Below are 19,775 nucleotides of genomic sequence, written 5' to 3'. Positions count from 1 at the left end.
GGTCGGTTAAAAGGGGAACATGCATTGAAACTTGCCTTATTTCTTTTTCTTGTCTTTCATGCTTGAGGACAAGCATGGTTTAAGTGTGAGCAGTTTGATAAGGCTCGTTTCATGCATTTTTTTTTGGTAATATTACATGCTTTTTGGGGGAGATAATGCGCAAATTTGAGCTTAAGTGTGCAGATATTTGCTGGGTCAAGTAGAAGCTGCAAATTGACCGAGCAGATGCAAAATGAGCAGAAAAGGAGTAAAAAGTGTCAAACATCCGCTAGGTCAAGGAGAATTATCAGGAGAGCAGGTGTGTGAAAAATCTGCCGGACCCAGGAACGCACACAAATTACCCGGGGCGAGGAAAATGGAGCAGAGCAGATTTAAAAGATCCTTTTTTAAGGGTACAAACGTCAAATCATGAAGAGCATACCCTAGGGATTCGAGCTTGAAGCCTCCCTATATAAAGGGACCAACATGAATGAAGAAAAGGGCGCTTAACGCTATGGTAGTTTAGGTAGGGAGCTCTCGGTAGCGCTTAACGCTACCGTTCTCGTAGTTTAGGTAGGAAACTCTCAAAGGCGCTTAACGCCACTGCTCTCTTAGCTTAGTTTAGTTTGGTTGCTGATTTCATAGCTTAGTCCAATGGTTTCGACGATGGAATTGACGACTCCGGCGTTGGATCCTTGCTTTCTTTACCGTTTTTGAGATGATGTAGTTGGATCTCGAGTTTCATCGGAGGAATTGACGACTCCGCCTTTGGATCTCGACCTATTTCTGGTTTTATGAAGCTTTGGTGTTTATTTTATTGTTGATGATGCTCTTTACTTATGTTTCTTGGATGCTTTTCGCAATTGGTGGCTTAGATGTTTAGATCCATGATGTTTACATGATTTCCAGTAGTTTAGAGGTTGAGATCTAGTTATTCACGTGCTCAATTTCTGAGATTTGTTAGTTTAGGTGATGCATGCAAGGTTGATCTGTGTTTATTCCGCTTTCTGCTAGACCCAGTAGCTTAGATCTGTTAGTTTAAGCTTTAATTCCATGTTTAATTTTAGATCTGAGATTGCTCTGTTTTCATGGTGTTCAATGCTCTGTTTTCACTCTGTTTTTAGCTTAGTTACATGAAGAAGATGAAGTTTGTTGGTAGTTAGAATCAGATCTACTTTAGTTTGTTAGTTGCAGCTTTCTTGTCAGTAGCTATTAAGGGAAATCTGTTCTGCTGCTTTTCTTACGATCTGTTGTCTGACTGTTTTAGGAAACTTATTTGCTTGACCCAGGAAACTTATTTGCTTGACCCAGGAAACTTATTTGCTTGACCCAGGAAATTTGGTGAATGAACTAGAGTTAATTTTCTGTTTCAAATCATGATTGCAATTACATTTGAAGCACATTCAGTTCTCTGGATCTAGTAGATAGAATAGATTAGGTTTAATTTCCCAGGTCTAGGAGTTAAAACTCAACCCTCTCGTTGCGTGGCAGCAGCCGATCACTTTTCTGAATGTGTCGTAGAAACAATCTCGAGTAGGTCCCTAGTCTCAGTGGTTCGACCCCGCTCTTGCCGCTTATACTTCGTAATATTTGTTGCATTAGTGGGAAAATTATAAATCTTGTTGAAAGGGGGAACACGTGCACACGACACACGTGAAAAAAAAAATCCTCTCTTCAATTGTACATAGTTGTAATTAAACAAAAGAGCAGCGACTTAGTTCCTGTTATTATGAGCTCTAGAACAATTATATATGCACGCAATTCAACAACAATGATACTAAAATAATTTATTTAATGACTTAGCTAAATCAAGTCAGATTTGGCTTTCTGTGTTAGATTTATATAGTTTTATAAGCTTGGTTCTAGAGATTTCGTGCTTGATAAAATTGAATTACGTATCGATTTTATTACTTGGCCTAATTACGATAATATTATCAATATAAACATATGATCAAATAACTATTTCCGGTCAATCTAAAATACATAATATCGAAAATTTGATCTTTAATTTACTCAAGTTTGTTGTGTGATTATGACTATGGTGGGTGGAAGATGTAATTAAATTGATGAGAAATCAATGGACTAATTAAACAACCCACCAACTCATTTGAATATAATAATAAAATAATGTGAATTAATTTAGTTTATCATTTGAATATAATAATAAAATAATATGAATTAATTTAGTTTCACGCTTTGCTATAGGCATCAACTCCTTTTTCTTTCTTCTTTAGCTTATCCAATCACTTTATTTTGAACATTTAATACTAGTATTATATTTTAAGCGACCCTCGTCAGTCGTCACACAATATAATGTTCCTCTTATTATTGTTGAACATTATATTTATGGATGAATGTTGGTGTAAAACATCGTTTTCTACTAACCACGGTCTTATATTTGATTAAGTGGATAATTGAGAATAGTTTGAACATGAAACAACAAACTTTTATATTGACAATAATATTTTTAATGTATTACTATAATATTTTTCTAAGATAAATGGAAATCCTAGAAAAATCAACGATGCCGATCTCAATTAATTGCATTATATACATACTTATCACTAGTGGCACTTTTTTTTACTTTACACAAAGTATAGGAGACCCATTCAAAGTGCCCCTGGTTTATCCACAATATATATTAAGAAATTACTAGTTTTAAAGGAAGTGTTAGAGGATAGTTAGCATGCCTAATTGGAAATTGGAATCCTTTCTCAAAAGCAAGAAAATAATAAGAATAATAGTGGAAATCAAGAATTTAATATAGGAATATTGTGGAAAAAAACAAGAAGTCTATTGGTGGAAAATAGTCCACCACTTCAACACGTGTAAGAGACTAGACCAATAAAATACCCTTTTATCTATTTTGATTATATTTCGTGAATTTATTTTGTGGAGTAGTTAATAGTAATATGCATTTCGTGAATTATAGTTTTCTATACGACTATACTTAGGAATCAATCATTTAATCATGTTCCAAATGTTGGAATTTAATATTTTGTTAGTATTTAGATTATACAATTATGACATAGACTAATAGATAGAACATCACGTGAAGCAAAAATATTGAGAATGGTCCAAAAATAGATACTTATAATTATAATTAAATTAAATGGTGACTCAATTTAATTTCACTTTCAACATATATTAGTATAACCTTTTGTGGTATACAATCCTTACTCTAAGAGGGTATGCTAAGATCTGATTAAAAATACTAATTACACTTAGTATCTTTGCTTGCATCATTGGCCACTTCTTAATATTTGTTGTTCAGCAACTAATCTCCCTAGTTATAGTGTTTAATAATCCCAAAAGCGTGGTCAATAACATAATATTATAAATATTTTTCTTTTTCTTGCAAGGTAATTAAATAATTAATGTGGGGTTTTGATGTAAATCATGTAATTGCGGCGAATCTTCTAATTTAAGTTCTGATTAATCAGAATTCTAACAAGGCAAAATAAAAATTGTATGAACATGATCTTAAGAAATGTACGAGATGGGGCCACAATAATATAGATATCTTTTTTTATTTATATGAATCCACTATAGTTGGTTCATTCAACTTAAAGTAACCATTATTTCTTAAATCAATTATTAGATGAATTTTATAATTATATCGTCTTCCTTCGGGTTCCAGATACACCCATAGTAATTTTTTACTTTTGACTTTTATCATCCCCCATTATAATATACAGTATAATGATACATATCATATTCCCCCTTCTCTAAGCATGAATATTTGTATTATATTTCTCAAGTAGAACGGTATTAAGTAGTACTAATTAATCGCGAATTTTGACGTTATTTAGATATCCGAGTCTTTAATAAATATTGTTTTTATTCATATTCTCATTCCAATAGTGTTTGTTATAGTACGTTGTCACTTATTGTGATAGGAATCTTACAATATTATAAAATAAAATATGATACTTAAATACAATAAATAATCGATATTAAGTGTGATTATGATGTATACCGAATTTTCTTTGGTGCAGCCATGACATTTCTACATTTTGGAAGTGGTTTAAAATTAAAATTAATATTAACCCACGAGGTTAATTAGTTTTCTTTCTATATTTTATTTAAATATTTTATTGACTCTAAGGTACAGCTATGGTGTTCGTGATCGTACCACTATTCTTGTTATAAGTTTCAATGCATAGTCAAAAAGGCCAATAAAATTGTCTATATAAAGAAGTGGCACAACACATATCTTTGTATCACATCCAAGATTCAAGAAAAAAAAATGGAGCTAAATAGTGTTTCTATTTCAATAAGTGCAAAGTCCAGCACCAAGAAGAAGCTAATGCTATTTGGAGTTGAGCTTGATCCATCTCGAATTCACGAGAAGGATCAACCCTCGGTGGTGGAGGAAAGCGATGAGAGTGTCAGTTCATCGCCGCCTTCCTCCACAGTAACAGAGAAACCGCCGCCCGATGATGGAAAAATCCCACCTCTGCCTCCTCTCCCGTCCGCGCCTCGGCCAACGCAGCCCGAGGCTAAAAAATTCAAGTGCACATGTTGTTTGAAGGTGTTTGCAAACTCACAAGCATTGGGAGGCCATCAAAATGCCCACAAAAATGAAAGAATGAGGCAGAAAAGGCTGCAGCTCCAACTTCAAGCAAGAAAGGCCAGCAAAAACCTCAATTATTACATCAATCCAATTTTCAACAAACTTAGTGAGCAAAATAGTGAGAATTTTGTCACTTTTTGTGGGTCTAAACCTGCTTTGCACAACAAGGAGGTTCGCATAAATTTTGGCTCAGACATGAATTATGATGACGAGATTTCGAGATGGTACGACGTAAGATGTAATAATAATTATTATATGCAGCAAAATAATAAGCATAGGTTTAGTCTAACACAAGTGGATGATTCTAGAGGGAATTTTTTTCCCTCTTCACCTGAGTCAAAGAGGATTTGTAATAGAAAAGGAATAGAGTTAGATCTTCAATTAGGGTTAGGTTTGTGATATTTTATTTATTAGTTTATTCGAATCTGTTTATTTATTAGTTTATTCGAATCTGTTTTCAAACTGTATGGAGAAAGGTAGTATAGTTATAAAATGTTTATTTTTTTCTTTATATATGCAATCTTTGTTATGGATTCCCCTCCCCCCACTAATTATGTGATTTAAATTACGATTCGACCACTATCTTGGAATAAACAAGATACGTAGATATTTTATTCTATAATAGGAATTAATTATGTTTTGCAACTGGGCCAATTGTAAAGAAAGCATTATCAATGGGCTTGAGTTGGGTTGATTTTCTAGGTCCATATAACACAAATTAATTTCTCAATATCATTATATTTATTCCCCCCTTTAATTCCCTAACTTCCACATCTATGACTATAACCAATAGTTATTTTCACACCAGCTTATATTTTTATAATTAATATACCAATGAAGTTTCCTAGATTATAACCAATAGTTATTTTCACAGCAGCTTATATTTTTAGAATTAATATACCAATGAAGTTTCCTAGATTTTAAATGAGTCAACAACCTTATGGTAAGATGTTTCCTCTTTCAATCAGTAGATAAGAGAGTTTCAATTATGATAAGATGTTTCCTCTTCAACCAGAGAGTTCAAAGTATATGGAGTACTATATAAGTGTGGTACATGTGTGTGATTTAAAACTAAAATAAAAATAGAAATAATCAGTGTGTCCAACAAACTTAATTTGAAAGATATTATCGTAGTGAAAAACCATGCCTTTTAGTTGGACATTTTACATCTCTTACTAAGAATTTGATCATTTTAATAATTTCTAACCCAATCAACCTATAAATATTTTAAATCCATTAACCCTTAAGACTAATGATGTAGAACCCAATGGGCTTAAGTACTTAGACCTTTTATCTGAAATCTGATAGATAAAAAATTTAAAAGTTGTTTCTAATTTTCGTCCCTTGGAAAATGGTTTTGGAAAAGAGAATTTATGACGCCATAAACTCCGAATTTACTTGTAGATAAATAAAAAAAACTGCTATATATATAAATAAATATACGCAAATTACTTGTTATTGGAAAATTAAAATAGTAAGATAGAAAAATTAGTTACACTTAAAAAAAAGTAGGATTACAGTGAAGGAGACACACCTAGGCATTAACGGCGCACATTCGAAGACTATTTTAGCAGCTAAAAACCCCTCCAAAATTTCAGCACCAAATCCTCCCAAACTCAAAATCTCTGCAGATTCTTTGATCTGCACGAATTGAGGTATTTCACACTTTGATTTTTAAGTTTCCTCGATTTCTTAATGTTTAATCCTTTGCTAATGTCTTGATCTGCATGAATTGAATTGCTTGTTCTTCGCATAGATTGGATAGCTGATTTCCGTCTTGTTCAAATTGGGGGAAAGATCTGGTTTTGTGGTGGCCCGTGTGTGTTAATTTTTTTTTATTTTGTTGTTTTTAGGGGCACATGATTAGGCCTTTCATATAGAGCACATTCGATTTCGTTTTTGAAGTTTTAGGTTGAGTCATTTTATATATGATGTTTATCTGTTGAACTGTTAGTTATTAGGTTTGAGATTCCGATGATTTTAGGGATTTGGACGAGATAAATTAAATCTGGACTATAATGCTCTTTGTGAAGTGCAATTGCAGAGATTCAGATGATTTTAGGTACAAGGTCGAGATAAATTGAATCTGGTCTTTTATGCTGTTTGATGTATTTGTGAAGTGAAAATTGGAGATCTTTTACCTCTTTGTACTGCAATCTTGTTAGTTTTTTTGTTTGTAATGTTGACTTGTTATTTTAGATCTTCTGTTTGATAGAATTTTATTGAGTGTTTCATTCTTAGCTTGATTGGACATTATTCAGATTCAAGTATCAAGAAATTATCAGAAGCAAAAAACTCGAAATGGCTGACCAGAAGAAGCAAGTCACCAAGGTCAACCAGCTGCGTCCGTTGGATACCGGGCTCAATCTAACTGTAAAGGTTGTGAGTGCTAAGATGGTGGCACAGAGAGGTCGAAATCAAGGGCGGTTCTCTGAGTGCTTGGTAGGAGATGAGACAGGAATCATCATTTTTTCTGCAAGAAATGATCAAGGTGAACATCTCTTCATTATTTTGAGTTGTAAATTTGCTGAGTATGTGATTACAAGTTTATCATATGGCGATGGCTTATTTGTAGCTTGCTTTTTGAGGTGATAGTGATTGGGTTAGACTATAGTTCAAAATGTCTTAAATTTTGCATTTGGTATTGGTATGTTATTATCGTATAAAGGCATTCTTTCAAATTCAATCATTTTACTCCCCCCTCCCCTTCTTGCTGGATTAAACTATGTGGATCTAAAATGTGAATTTCAGAAGCAGAGAATCCTCTCTCTTGCCATGATTTTGTAGTGGTGGAGCATGTCCTAGTGCCTTTCATTTTAAGTTTACGTTTTAATAATTCATTGCTTGTTGATTGCTTAATGTAATATAGTACTACATGCTATCTAGGCTTTGTGGGTATATTGGAAGCTGCATAAATTAGTTTATGGGTTCTTAACTTTTTATTACGAGGAGAAATATGTGTATACTCAGAACTTGTTCATTTCAACCTTGTTCGACGATGACAATGTTTGAATGATCATTATAAGGGCCATTAGTGATCCTGCTCATGTCCATTGATGGCATCACATCAATGACAGCATAAACTCCCCATGCCATTGTAATTTAACTATTTTGTTAATGCAATGTTTAAGAATGCTAATGAAATTTGAATTAACATAACGCTAAGTTTTGATTGTGTGTGTTTGCTAATGAAATTCTGAGTTGAATGCAACTCTATTTTGTTGTGCATTCCACTTTAAACTAGTTTTGTGAATTATATTTTTTGTGAGTGAAAGGATAATTTTAAAGATTATATGATGGTGAAGTCAAACAAGGACATGTGGCCTCAGGCATTATGAACACTGAAAATTCTTACCATGCATTTTGTTTACATTGATGCATTGGTTTATGTTAGTGGATCTTGCCAAAGAGGGCAACACTCTCGTCCTCACAAATGCAAAGATTGACATGTTCAAGGGTTCGATGAGGCTGGCCGTGGACCGCAGTGGTCGTGTTGAAGTTGGGGAGGCCGCCAGCTTCTCCGTGGATGAGAGCAACAACCTGTCGTTGATCGAGTTTGAACGGATCGATGTTGTCGTCTGAGCAGCAGTTGGTAGTTCTAGTCTTTCAAATTAGAAACTATGCTTGTGTAAGACTTTGTTACACATTTTTGCCTAGAACCTACTGCCGGAGACGTGTTTTTACTATCCCAAAAACTCGAGCTTATATTTATTCAGCGCCGTTTTCATTATGCCAGTGTTTGTAAGAAGCAGGAAATTATACAGTTGCTACATCTTTTTAACATATAAATGTAGTGGATGTCACAAAAACATATATACTCCTTGTGAGATGTGTCAAGATTCGTTGATGGACGATATATATAGAGCAAGATTTTTTGTCCTAATTTAATGGCATATGTACATATTTAAGTTCAAATATCAATGATTCAATATAATGGATAAAATATAATTGATGGAATATGAGTATATGACAATCGAATTTCATTAATCGTAACTGTCACGGTTGATTATGTGTATTGACACAAGAATCACTTGTGATAATCCTGTTATTCTTGCATGATTTGGCACATTTTATGCAGCTTTGACTTATAAAGATGTGCATTTCGTTGTCACAATGTTGAAGATTCAATGTATATAATATGCAATTAGGATTTCATCAATAGAATCTTTGTAAAATTAGTTTTGTATCGCAGCATTGACTTGCCTTTATCACCGTTCGTGAAGTCATTACTCATCCAAAGTCTATATAATCGAGTTTTGATAATAAGACGTTAAAAGACAAGAATGCCTCGAACATAACATTCCTTGGCTTAAGGAAATAATTAAAACTGCATATATTTTATTAATGAAAAGCAATCGATGAGACGACAATCTCAAAACTCGAAAGTCATGAATTCATCTTGCTCGAAATGCCACGTCGTCGCAGTACACAAATTTTTTAAAAAAAGCATAAAGACTTGATCATAACAAAGATCACCATATATGGAAAATACAAAAGGAGTGAAAAGAATTAACCGTAACAAAGTAAATAAATCAATCTGAAACCCTCCTCTATTTCACTGCCATGAAAGAAACTATCACGGCCAATATTGCTACCACTAACTGTGCCGAACCGGAGGTGGCGCCATTTGGTGTAGACGGCGCATGCGGTCCCATAGGAGCCATGCCGGGCCCCATGACGTGGCCGTGGTCATGGTTGTGGCCAGGAGCCATGCTGGGCCCCATGGAGTGGTCGTGGCCTTCATGGGCAGCGACAAAAGCAACAACTGTCACAAAGCAAGCCAAGAATGTGATGAATCGAAAAGCCATTGAAAATTTATATGCTTTTCACTTCTTCAATATCTTGCCTTGGGACACAAGTGTTGCATTCATCTATTTATTAGCATTTTTTTGCAATTAAATTATCAATTGTACTATCCAAATATCAACTTGGTATGGAGACTAGCACCCTCGTCCCGTTTACTTTAGATTTTTATAATTTAAGTATGTACCAAGTCAAAGGGGCTCTTGATGTTAAATTTAAATTGTGGCTGTTATGGAGACTTTTTCATAGTTGAAATTTGGTATGGAGACTTTTGCATAGTTGAAATTTGGTATGAAGACTTTTGCATAGTTGAAATTTGGATTTTTTTTTTATGTATATTGAATATGTGTTACAGACTCAATTTCCTCAATTTCCATATTAGTTGTGAGAACAACTGATGTGAGGTATATAGACTAAATGAGCTCTTTCTCCTAACAGGCTAGTCTTTTGAGATGAATTATTATGTTTGGTTTGTATCAATACGTCATATACAATAGAAATAAGATTAGAACTTGTACGAATTAAATAGACAGAAATTTGAAGACTTATATATGTTGTACTCCATGACTTGTCGTTAAATCCCCAAAGATTATTTCATTTTAATTATTTGTTTAACAAAATTTGAGATAAGAGGGGCGGCGGAGGCCGGTGGTAGAGAGGTTGACTTATTCAATTTTGGAACACTAATATATCAAATAGAACATTTCAAACCATTATTAATATAAATACAATTACAAACTGCATATTAAAAAAAAAAAAACGGACCACAATTGGGATTGAACAAGTCGAATCTTATGTGCATGTTTCATGCTTTTGTAAGTTCCCTTTGGTTCGTACTATTTCTGCATCTCGTTTTACTATTTGTTTATCAGATACTGCAAGAATAACTTATGGGAGTATAAAATATGCGATTAAATACACTAGAATTTAGTCGAAACGAAACTGGGAAGCCACTTAACACAGAAAATGGCCAAAGGTGAATTAGGGTACATCATTCAAAACTCAATCCGAATTCACTATTTCCAGCACGAGAATTAAAAAAAGATTACAAATTTACAGCCAGATTCCGTAACAAAAATCCCCAAGTTTTAATTTCAGTAGGTATTAATATTACTACCTGCCAATTCCGCAGCTAAAAAGAATTGTGTAACACAAAATATAACGCGTGCTGGAACTAAGAGACGCGTATTAATGTATACTTAACTTAGGGATTCCCAGAATCATACTGGTTCACAACAAAAACTTCGTCAGCCTCAGAATCTACCGTGCCCAATTATTAGTCAAAATCCTCCTGAACTTCTCCTTCTGCAGAGTTGCATATAGATACAGATGAGTTGATGTATACAGATTTTGATAACCAAATATTGAGAAAAAACCCTAACCAGCAAGTTGGGCGCCTATGTTAGCCTGAGCATCAGCCTCGGAATTCAAGTGCTTCCACATGATAACATAGTAAATCAGCCTCGGATAAATCAAGAGAGATACATGATATATTTGGTTAAGCTGTGGATAAGTTTACCCTGAGGATGTGCGCAATTTGGAATGAATCAAATCTACCCACCAATTCCTTTGCCTCCTTGTAAAGATTCATGAGGTTTTCACTCTTAACCTTCCATAGACCCTGAATCTGCAAAGTCGTCGTTGTTCAGAAAGCATAAGTTTTTGGAAAGAAAATATGCCAAGAAATGTACCTGCATGCACACGAGCTTGGAGTCACCTTGAACTCGAATACTTGTAAAACCTTTTTCAGCTGCGTATCTCAACCCCAATATAACACCACGGTATTCAGCAAAATTACAGGTCGCTATCCCTATACCTTCGGACAATCTACAAATCTAATATTGTGTAAGATATTAGAGTCCATAGATTCATGTTATGAGTGGAGGACATAATAGTAATAGACTTGCTCACCACACTTCCATCATCATATCGGAGTATAGCTCCAGCACCAGCTTGTCCAGGATTTCCTTTTGAGGCACCATCGAACTCAAGAGTACAGGTTCGCTCCTTGGATTTGGGATAATTCACAGTTCCAGAAGAAATATTCTCCTACACCAAATTGGACTGGAGTATCAATAATCCTGAAGATGCATGATTCCAAACAAGGAAATCCACCCCCATCCTCACTTTTTGAGCATAAATTATCTTGAGGTGAAGTTATCTTCTATTTTTTGCATCGTATGTCATTAAACGTCACTCTGAAGCATCTAGAAACTATCTCCTGAGAAATATTATATTCAGATGAAATGAAAAAGACGAGACTAAATATTATCTTACCCCATAATTTGATACTATTAGTGAATCTTTGTCTAATTTCTGTTTTGCTGGCTGGCAAGGCGCTTCATCTCCTCTAGAAGAAGGCTGGCATCAAATATAAATTTCATCACTAATCTAACACAATAAACTTTCGCTAAACAAACTATCAAATAGAACAGCACATGAACAAAATCAGTCATTGCTATAGAGACCATCATCATGAGATTCAAAACAAGGGAACAATTAACCTATTTTTCTACCCTAAAACCAATATATACAGAAGGTGGACATATGAAATAAAGGATTATGTGTAGAATCTACAGATGACCTGAAAAGGCCATGCCACAAGAGTTCCAAACAGATCATCAGTGAGATCCGAAGCTCTGATAGTGTACAGGGCATTTTTTAGGCCGTGTGCTAGGAGATAATTCTCTGTATCCTTAGGCATGGAGCAGCCTTTATACACACTGACTGGAGGATCACGTATCTGCCAGTATAAAACACAAACAGTCAAGCGGCGTTATTAACAAATACAATCACTAAGTTTGAGAAAATGTTATGAATAAACACAACTACATAACAAGATTGACACCAATATTTTCTGCATTAAGCAAGATAACATAATCAATAACAAAATGCTAGTGCCTACCTAGTTATTGTGTTAGCAATGCAAAGAAAATCACATATAAAACTAGAAACAAGTGACTACCGAGGTTCCAACTTGAGCCTGACAATCGCTTAAGCTTCTGTAAACACCAACTAGGTCGCCTTTGCGGACAACAAAAAACTCATCCTTGTCCATCACTGGTTTAGGATTACTTTTTCGACGAGAGCTAGCTCCCCCAGACTTTTTCGACGAGTAGCACTGAACTCGACTTCGCGTTGCCAAATATACCAAGTTTACTGTTCTAACACCTGAAAAATGGAAGGTTGCTATCCCCGAAGGATTAAGATATCTGCAAGAATGGCTATGCGAAACAAGATTGCCAGCCCTTGATAGGAGTGTTGAGCAACGTGCATGAAACAAACTGATCATTACCAAGTTAATATCCTCCCTATTTTCAGGCAAATCTGCATTGACAGAAATCGATACAATAATCAACACAAAAAGATAATATACCTACATATATACTCTCACTAGCCGAGAAACACACACACACACACACACAAGCATAAAACTGAGGCATTCGTGAAAAAACGCACTGCACCTAAAAAATGCACATCTCCTCAAACATAATCGATGATCACATCCACCAACATTAGCTACATCACATATAAAATGCAGAGGAACTGGTGAAATTGCACAGAACAATATGTTCAATTCCAGTTTTGTATATCACACAGTAAGATTCGAATCAGTAGAACTCCATAGATGTAAATAATCGAACTAAAATATGGAAAATCCATTGACAACATCCACATACCACTCAGTTGGATAATAGTGAAAACGGAAGAGCACTCAGCAGAAGAACTCAATTCATGGAGAGAAAATATAAATTAAAACCACAAACTAACCATAAACCTCCAATCACCTGCAAATCCCTTCCTCCTACGGTGAGATGATTAGCTCCACTCCCTCCATCTCTTTTCCAATCAATTCCATTCTTTTTAGGGCTTTTGTTTTGGGGTTTCATTTTGAGCTCGAAATTGGCCCAATTATTAAATTAATGAAACGGATAGTTTGGATTGGGCCTCGTTCAAGCCCATTAATACTGAATTGAAACTAATGAAACTTTATTAGAGTTCCGTAATACATCAGCTTATTATTTGATAAGTAGCATTATAGTATGAATTTAGATATAGAACCGACCAATTTTTCAGATAGTTTTATTTGAGTAGCATCAGATTTTATCATGCGTGTATATTAAGTTTTGTGCATAGAAACTAATGAACTTTTTTTTAAATCCATACAAGTCACAATTTCACTCAAACAGTTCAAACCCAACATTCGTCACTATATATACATGACTCAGCCACTGGCCATCTTTAGTTAGGTATCAAACAGTCTTTTTGTCGCTTTGGAAAGTTCAGTTTTGGTTGACTCGTAGACTACTTTGATTCCATCTTTTTTTGTTATATGAAAGTTACAACTAAGAAATAGAAGAACGCATTTTAAATCTGAGATACTATATTAGATAACATATTTATAGCATATGAATATACAGTTTTGAAAAAAGCTAACCAAAAATTAATAAATTTATAGATATCAAAATTTGAAATTTTTAAATTTAATTAGGGTCGAAAATAGAAATATGGAGTACTAGTGTACTACTGTAGTTTTAATTTCAATTTATTAACATCTTTTAGTCACAATTAAGGTCATTATATAGCATCACTGGATTTTCCTTAACTCAGAACACATCCCCCCCTACTGGCTACAAAATGAAGACCCCAAATTATACTATTTGGCATAAGCAACAAAAAAAATAAAAATATATATATCCGATTGAAAGTGAAGATGGGGCTTCATTGACACTTTCTGCGTGAGGTTAAGAGTTAAAACAACGTTGAGTTGTGCCAAGAGCCCAAGCCAGATGACTAAAGATTCAGCAACTTAGAAGTGCAAGACTGAATTTTGTTTTGGTCGTATTTGATTTTTGTACATATATATGATCCATACATATGGAACAAGATCTGAGTATGTTATATTTTTACTCAAAGCCAAAATTATAGTATATGTATGAAATTTGAGCCAACTGTATTTGTTAAAAAGATTTAGCTAGGATCACATTTTACGGAAGCTAGAACCAAAAATATAAAGATCCAAAAACATAGTAGTAGTAATTTCTTATGTATGTATCTAGAAAAAAAAATGATGCATCTATATTGAGAAAGATACGTCAAGCCTGCAATCTTAATTACTATTACTCTACATAGAGATAGCTAGGAGTGAGTCAATGTAAAATCAATCATCAATCCTAATCAACTTTCATAATCTTTTACTCTCACTCGCACAAATAGATGTATAGTTTTAAATCAAGAACTAGGCTAAGCCTGATCTTAAGGAACTAAAATATTTGAACTGCATAATCTATTTTGTAGGTTTGTAAGATATAAATATTTTTTAGAGATGTAATCAATTAACAACTAAATCTATCCTACAAACTGGTAGTACAAACTAAAATCTAGACCATTATCGATTTCAAAATTTTATGTCAGTCGAAGACAAATAACGTCAACAAAAAATGTCAGCATGGAGTCAATCGACATTTTTTGTTGACGTTATTTGTCATATGTTGACATCAAAACTGAAAAATCTAATTGTCCAGGTTTTAATTTATATCCCTTCGTCCCACAAAATATGCACTATTTCCTTTTTAGTCTGTCCCACAATAATATGCATTTTTAGTCTATCGCACATAGAAACTACCTAGGTTTACTAAACAAATTTAGTGAACTGCGCCGCTGTTCTTCTCCATTGTCTTCTCTTTTTTTCTTTTCAATTTTTTATGGAAGCTTATTCTCCTTAGTGAAACTATTTCACCTCCCCCAGTCTCTATTCTTCTAATTCTCTTCCTCTTCTCTTTTCCATGTCGACAAAGCAGCCATAGCGTGGGGTCGGAGTCCGGCCGCCGCAAGGCACAATACCTCGCTCGCTGCCTCTTTCTCCCTCGCCGCCCCGCCTTCCTCACCCCTCGCGCTGCCCCGCTTGCACAGACGCGTCGCCGGCGAGCGACGCCGACTCTTCTCTTTATCTTTTTCTTCTCTTCTTCTCTTCTTTCTCTCTCTTTCTTAAGCCACAGCCGCTGCTGCCGTCCGCTTTCGCTGACGAAATGCCATGATAGGGAGATGGAGGTTGATACGATTATTATTATTATTATTATTATTATTATTATTTAGTTAGTTAATTATGGATTTGCATATCTTTTTCATATCTTTTATCTTGCTCATTAAGTTAGTATCCACTATTATAAATAGTGGACATTGTTAGTCATTTTGATCAATTCAAGAAATATCAATTATCCTTCTATTTTATCTTCTCTTACTCTCTTCCCTTTCAAACGTGCAAAACGCACAAAACCCTAATTTTGACGCCTGATTGATCGACGGGCAAAAGCTCCCTCGACGTTCGACGCAAAATCTACGAGTTAAGGAACTTCATCCTTAACAATTGAGCGGTCGGGCAACGAACTAGCCGTGACCAACGAGTGCGTTTGGGACCACTCGGAGTGGTGACCCACGGAGTGGTGGCGGGTAAAGAATCCGCCGTGACCAACGAGAACTCGGAGTGGTGGCCCACGGAGTGGTGGCCTGGCAAAGAACTAGCCGTGACCAACGTGGCCGTGACCAACGAGGACGTTGGCCCTTAAAGGAGGGTCGAATGTTACGGACTTAATTCCCACATCGGTTGTGAGAACAACTGATGTGGGGTATATAGACTAAATGGGCTCTCTCTCCTAATAGACTAGTCTTTTGGGATGAGTTCTCCTATTTGGTCTGTATCAGAGGTGGTGGGTCTGCACAGTCGTCGCCGTCGGGCATCTCTCTTCTCCCTTCCTATTCTTTTTTTTCTTCTCACCTCTCATTTGACAGCAAGCACAATTAACAGTGCTTTATTAAGTGTAATTTCCTTGAGAAAGCTTTCATTCTATTGGATGATTATTTGCCCAACAAATTTTGGAGAAGTGTGTTATAATTCTGTAAAAAAAATAAAAAAGAATGATTATACAGTCAGCTCACATTTCCCTCAAAAAAGGATAAAAATGTCATTTCACTAAACTGGCATTTTAGATTAGTAAGATAAGATAAGATTACTCCCTCCATATTTTAAAAATAACAACTCTTTTCATTTTAGTCTGTTCATTAAAAATAGCAACTTTCAAACTTTCTATTTTAGAAATCTTTACACCTATATACATCAATTTATTTACCACTTATACCACTAGAAAAGTGGACCTCATAATCCACTAACATTAATTTTTCTCTCCCTCTTTCTTACTTTACCACCTTTTTTCTCTTCCTCTCTCTTACTTTACCAAATTTGCAATAAAACCCGTGTCATTCAAATGTTTCTATTTTTAAAAAACGGAGAGAGTAATATATAAAAATAGGGCATACTCTCCACTAACTTTTTATTTTTCATTATATTTTTTAAAATTTGTGTCCGGTTAAAGTGTGATAAAATTTTTGGGAGAAATGTCAAATGGGTGAGAGGTTATTTTGGATGTAGGCCATCCACAATAGCGCCTAGCGCACCGCTTAGCCGAGCGCCGGCGCTAGGCGGTGCGCTAGGCGATCTATTGGAACCGCCCAGCCTTTTCCAGAATTAAAAACCGCCTAGCGCTCGGCGGTTCCGTGGTGCTAGGCGGTGCGCTGGGCGATCCGCTCGGCACTATTGTAGCGTCCGGATCACCTAGCGCACCGCCTAGCGCGATTTTTTTTTTCGAAACACTATATATACACGCCAGATACGTCATTTTCAATCGCACCACTTGTTTTAACGAGTACTCTCTTTATCTTAATTTCTGTACAAGATGAACACCTAGAAATGAGTAACGCCGGTGGTAGTAGTGGTGGAGATGCTGAGGAGTACGAGCGTATAATGAAAGAAGCGCTAGAGGCCTATACGAACCGTGAGATTGATCAATGGATGCAGAGGGCCCTGCAGCCGGCGGTACCTCGACCTCGCCCAGTGGTACACCGCCGAGCGGTGATTGATTGTGATCACGTAGCTGCACATCAGCGCCTGTACGAAGACTACTTCGCACATGAGCCGCGGTTCAACGCCAACCTTTTCAAGCGCCGTTTTAGGATGAGCAGGTCCCTGTTTATGCGTATTGTTAACGCTTTGGAGCAACGATATCTGTATTTCGGCTTCAAGCACGATGCGTCTGGCAGACCCGGCCACACACCTATTCAAAAGTGCACTGCGACAATCCGGCAGTTGGCCTACGGAGGCGCGGCAGACATGTGGGACGAGTACCTCCACATCGGTGAGACGACTGCCCTGGAATGTATGAAGTATTTCTGTCATGGCGTGATTGAAATATTCAGTGATCAGTACCTTCGAAGCCCTACCCCCGAAGACTGCCGGGATCTTTTGCGGATGCACGGGGATCAGCATGGGTTCCCGGGGATGTTAGGCAGTATAGATTGTATGCATTGGGAGTGGAAGAACTGTCCCGCTTCCTGGAAGGGGTTCTACACGACCGGCTACAATGGAAAGAATCCCACGATGATCCTCGAGGCCGTAGCTGATTACCGGCTGTGGATTTGGCATGCGTATTTTGGGATAGCCGGTTCGAACAACGACCTCAACGTCCTCAACTCGTCGCCACTTTTCAACGAGCAGTGCCAGGGTATCGGTCCGGCCATCAGTTTTGTCGCCAACAGCAACCGACATGATATGGGCTACTACTTGGCGGATGAGATATACCCTAGGTGGCCCGTCTTTGTGAAGACGATCCGATGCACATCAGATGAGAGGAATGCCTACTTTGCGGCACGGCAGGAGTCGGCGCGCAAGGACGTGGAGCGCGCATTTGGTGTGCTCCAGTCTCGATGGGCGGCAGTTAAGGGGCCAACGCGTTTGTGGCATGTCGACTGCATTGCTGATATAATGTACTCATGTATTATCATGCACAACATGATTGTCGAAGATGAATGTGTACAACTGACTGATTGGGCCAACGATGATAATGAAGCCGGTCCAAGCCACGGCGTGGCGCCCCCAACGTACGGAGTGGGGTACCTCACGATGAAGACGGCCGCCTCCAAGCACATGCCGACATGCGCCAAACGGAGGCTCATATTCGACTCCAAAATGATTTAATTGAAGAGTTATGGGCGCGGAGGACTGCACGGCAGTAGTTTTTTTGTTAATTATGTATTTTTTTTAATTAATGTACTTTTTAAATTTTAATAATATTATTGAATTTTCTCGTATATGTCTTGTAAATTAAATTGCGTATTTTGTGTGATTGTTAATTATTTGTTTTATATAATTTTGAGTGATGTGGCTGGGTTATTTATGATGTGGCTAGGCTATGGCTGGGCTATTTATGATGTGGTGGGAGGATTTTTAGTGTTGATGATGTGGTTAGGCTATGGCTGGGCTATTGCTAGACTATTCCTATTGTGGATGACCGTGTAAAGCTAGTTGGGATTTTAACTAATAGGATCTAGTCACATCAACAGTTGTTAGTTGTTACTCAAATGTAAGGTTTCATCAATTCAATCGATCAACTTACAACTTTATTTAAATATTTATTTAATCGAAATGAGTTCAATTAGTCAAATCATGTCCACGCTCCACCAAAAAGGTGTAGCAATATGTGTGGATGCTTCATTATTTACATCACTATTATATGCTTTGTATTTGCCCCAAGCTACGGTTGCTGTTAATATAATAATGAAATAATTATTCTACTTTTGTCTTGACTATGTTTATCGTATATCTAGAGCCTAGCTAGAGGTAGTGTCGCAACTTAGGTACAAGTTGAGATTATAAAAAATCACTATCCAAATTAAAATTCGTAAAAAAAATATTTTTAATAAAGTTTCAAACATGATATATATAGTGGATAAAAACCTAATTTTTCCATAATTATTAGATCTATTTCTTACCCATGAAACAAAATAATTATATGGATTGAAACTTTGATGGTGTACTAGGGCAATTTCAGCAGCTTCAGTTAATCCTCTTCGGGCCTAAAACAAATGAACTGTATTCTAATTTTTCAATTTTTGTTCTAACGTCAATTATGAAGAGACAGAAAAGTAGGTTTGATATTGTTAATATATATGATTGCAACTTTTGAAACTATTTGGTAATTACTATACTCCTTTATTTGCAGTTTAATATTAATACCGTATGACTTCAAAATTAATAGGATGATGTATTATGTTCATACTTCATTATATAAAAAGTGAAATAAAATACTCCACTTAAGAAAATAAGTGGTACTATGATGTAATTATTTTGTTATTTGAAAATGCGTGGTATGTTCATTATGTTAAGTCTGAATTATTTATTATTCGGAAAATATAGGAGATTGTATTAATTTTTTGTAGGCAAAAAGCCTTTTTCTCAACTACAATCTCCTGATATTTCAGCATACAAAAATGCAGTCGATGAAACTATATTAAAAAAATAAATGAAAAATAGGATTGTAAATTTTTAGCTATTTATATATTGAAAGCATCACATGTTTAGTGAATC

General features: G+C 35.9%; 3 protein-coding genes across 7 annotated transcripts; 2 read left to right on the top strand and 1 right to left on the bottom strand.

The window, feature by feature from the left end:
• Window positions 1-4,186: 4,186 nt before the first annotated feature.
• Window positions 4,187-5,082, top strand: LOC121771187 (zinc finger protein 5-like). Its single transcript, XM_042167972.1, has one exon. The coding sequence runs from the start codon at window positions 4,229-4,231 to the stop codon at window positions 4,952-4,954; it is 726 nt and encodes a 241-aa protein (XP_042023906.1). The 5' UTR covers window positions 4,187-4,228; the 3' UTR covers window positions 4,955-5,082.
• A 973-nt stretch (window positions 5,083-6,055) lies between these two features.
• LOC121772626 (uncharacterized protein At4g28440-like) lies at window positions 6,056-8,368 on the top strand. Of its 2 annotated transcripts, none has more exons than XM_042169806.1 (3): window positions 6,056-6,210; window positions 6,817-7,046; window positions 7,950-8,368. In XM_042169806.1, the coding sequence occupies exons 2-3, from the start codon at window positions 6,857-6,859 to the stop codon at window positions 8,135-8,137; spliced, it is 378 nt and encodes a 125-aa protein (XP_042025740.1). In that variant the 5' UTR covers window positions 6,056-6,210; window positions 6,817-6,856; the 3' UTR covers window positions 8,138-8,368. The 2 variants fall into 2 exon arrangements, with proteins under 2 accessions (XP_042025740.1, XP_042025741.1); XM_042169807.1 differs by having other exon boundaries at window positions 6,064-6,210; window positions 6,797-7,046.
• A 1,957-nt stretch (window positions 8,369-10,325) lies between these two features.
• On the bottom strand, window positions 10,326-13,239 carry LOC121769901. 4 transcript variants are annotated; one of them, XM_042166679.1, is made up of 9 exons: window positions 13,147-13,239; window positions 12,324-12,685; window positions 11,943-12,101; window positions 11,636-11,719; window positions 11,270-11,407; window positions 11,050-11,193; window positions 10,878-10,985; window positions 10,741-10,792; window positions 10,326-10,663 (listed from the first exon to the last, which is right to left on the bottom strand). In XM_042166679.1, the coding sequence occupies exons 2-9, from the start codon at window positions 12,648-12,650 to the stop codon at window positions 10,635-10,637; spliced, it is 1,041 nt and encodes a 346-aa protein (XP_042022613.1). In that variant the 5' UTR covers window positions 12,651-12,685; window positions 13,147-13,239; the 3' UTR covers window positions 10,326-10,634. The 4 variants fall into 4 exon arrangements, 3 of the variants coding, with proteins under 3 accessions (XP_042022613.1, XP_042022614.1, XP_042022615.1); XM_042166680.1 differs by having other exon boundaries at window positions 13,130-13,236; XM_042166681.1 differs by lacking the exon at window positions 13,147-13,239 and adding an exon at window positions 13,039-13,111.
• Window positions 13,240-19,775: the final 6,536 nt, after the last annotated feature.

The sequence above is a fragment of the Salvia splendens genome, chromosome 16 (genome assembly GCF_004379255.2).
Source record: "Salvia splendens isolate huo1 chromosome 16, SspV2, whole genome shotgun sequence".
Lineage (NCBI taxonomy): Eukaryota > Viridiplantae > Streptophyta > Magnoliopsida > Lamiales > Lamiaceae > Salvia > Salvia splendens.
This window is presented reverse-complemented; position numbering and strand designations above follow the sequence as displayed.

Excerpts from the sequence above, each read along its gene's own strand:
- LOC121771187 (XM_042167972.1), top strand. The coding sequence starts at position 4,229 with ATGGAGCTAAATAGTGTTTCTATTTCAATAAGTGCAAAGTCCAGCACC.
- LOC121772626 (XM_042169806.1), top strand. The coding sequence starts at position 6,857 with ATGGCTGACCAGAAGAAGCAAGTCACCAAGGTCAACCAGCTGCGTCCG. Across the intron at positions 7,047-7,949 it reads TTCTGCAAGAAATGATCAAG|TGGATCTTGCCAAAGAGGGC; the intron begins GTGAACATCTCT and ends GGTTTATGTTAG.
- LOC121769901 (XM_042166679.1), bottom strand. The coding sequence starts at position 12,650 with ATGATCAGTTTGTTTCATGCACGTTGCTCAACACTCCTATCAAGGGCT. Across the intron at positions 12,102-12,323 it reads AGGCTCAAGTTGGAACCTCG|ATACGTGATCCTCCAGTCAG; the intron begins GTAGTCACTTGT and ends TTATACTGGCAG. Across the intron at positions 11,720-11,942 it reads TTGTGGCATGGCCTTTTCAG|CCTTCTTCTAGAGGAGATGA; the intron begins GTCATCTGTAGA and ends ATTTGATGCCAG.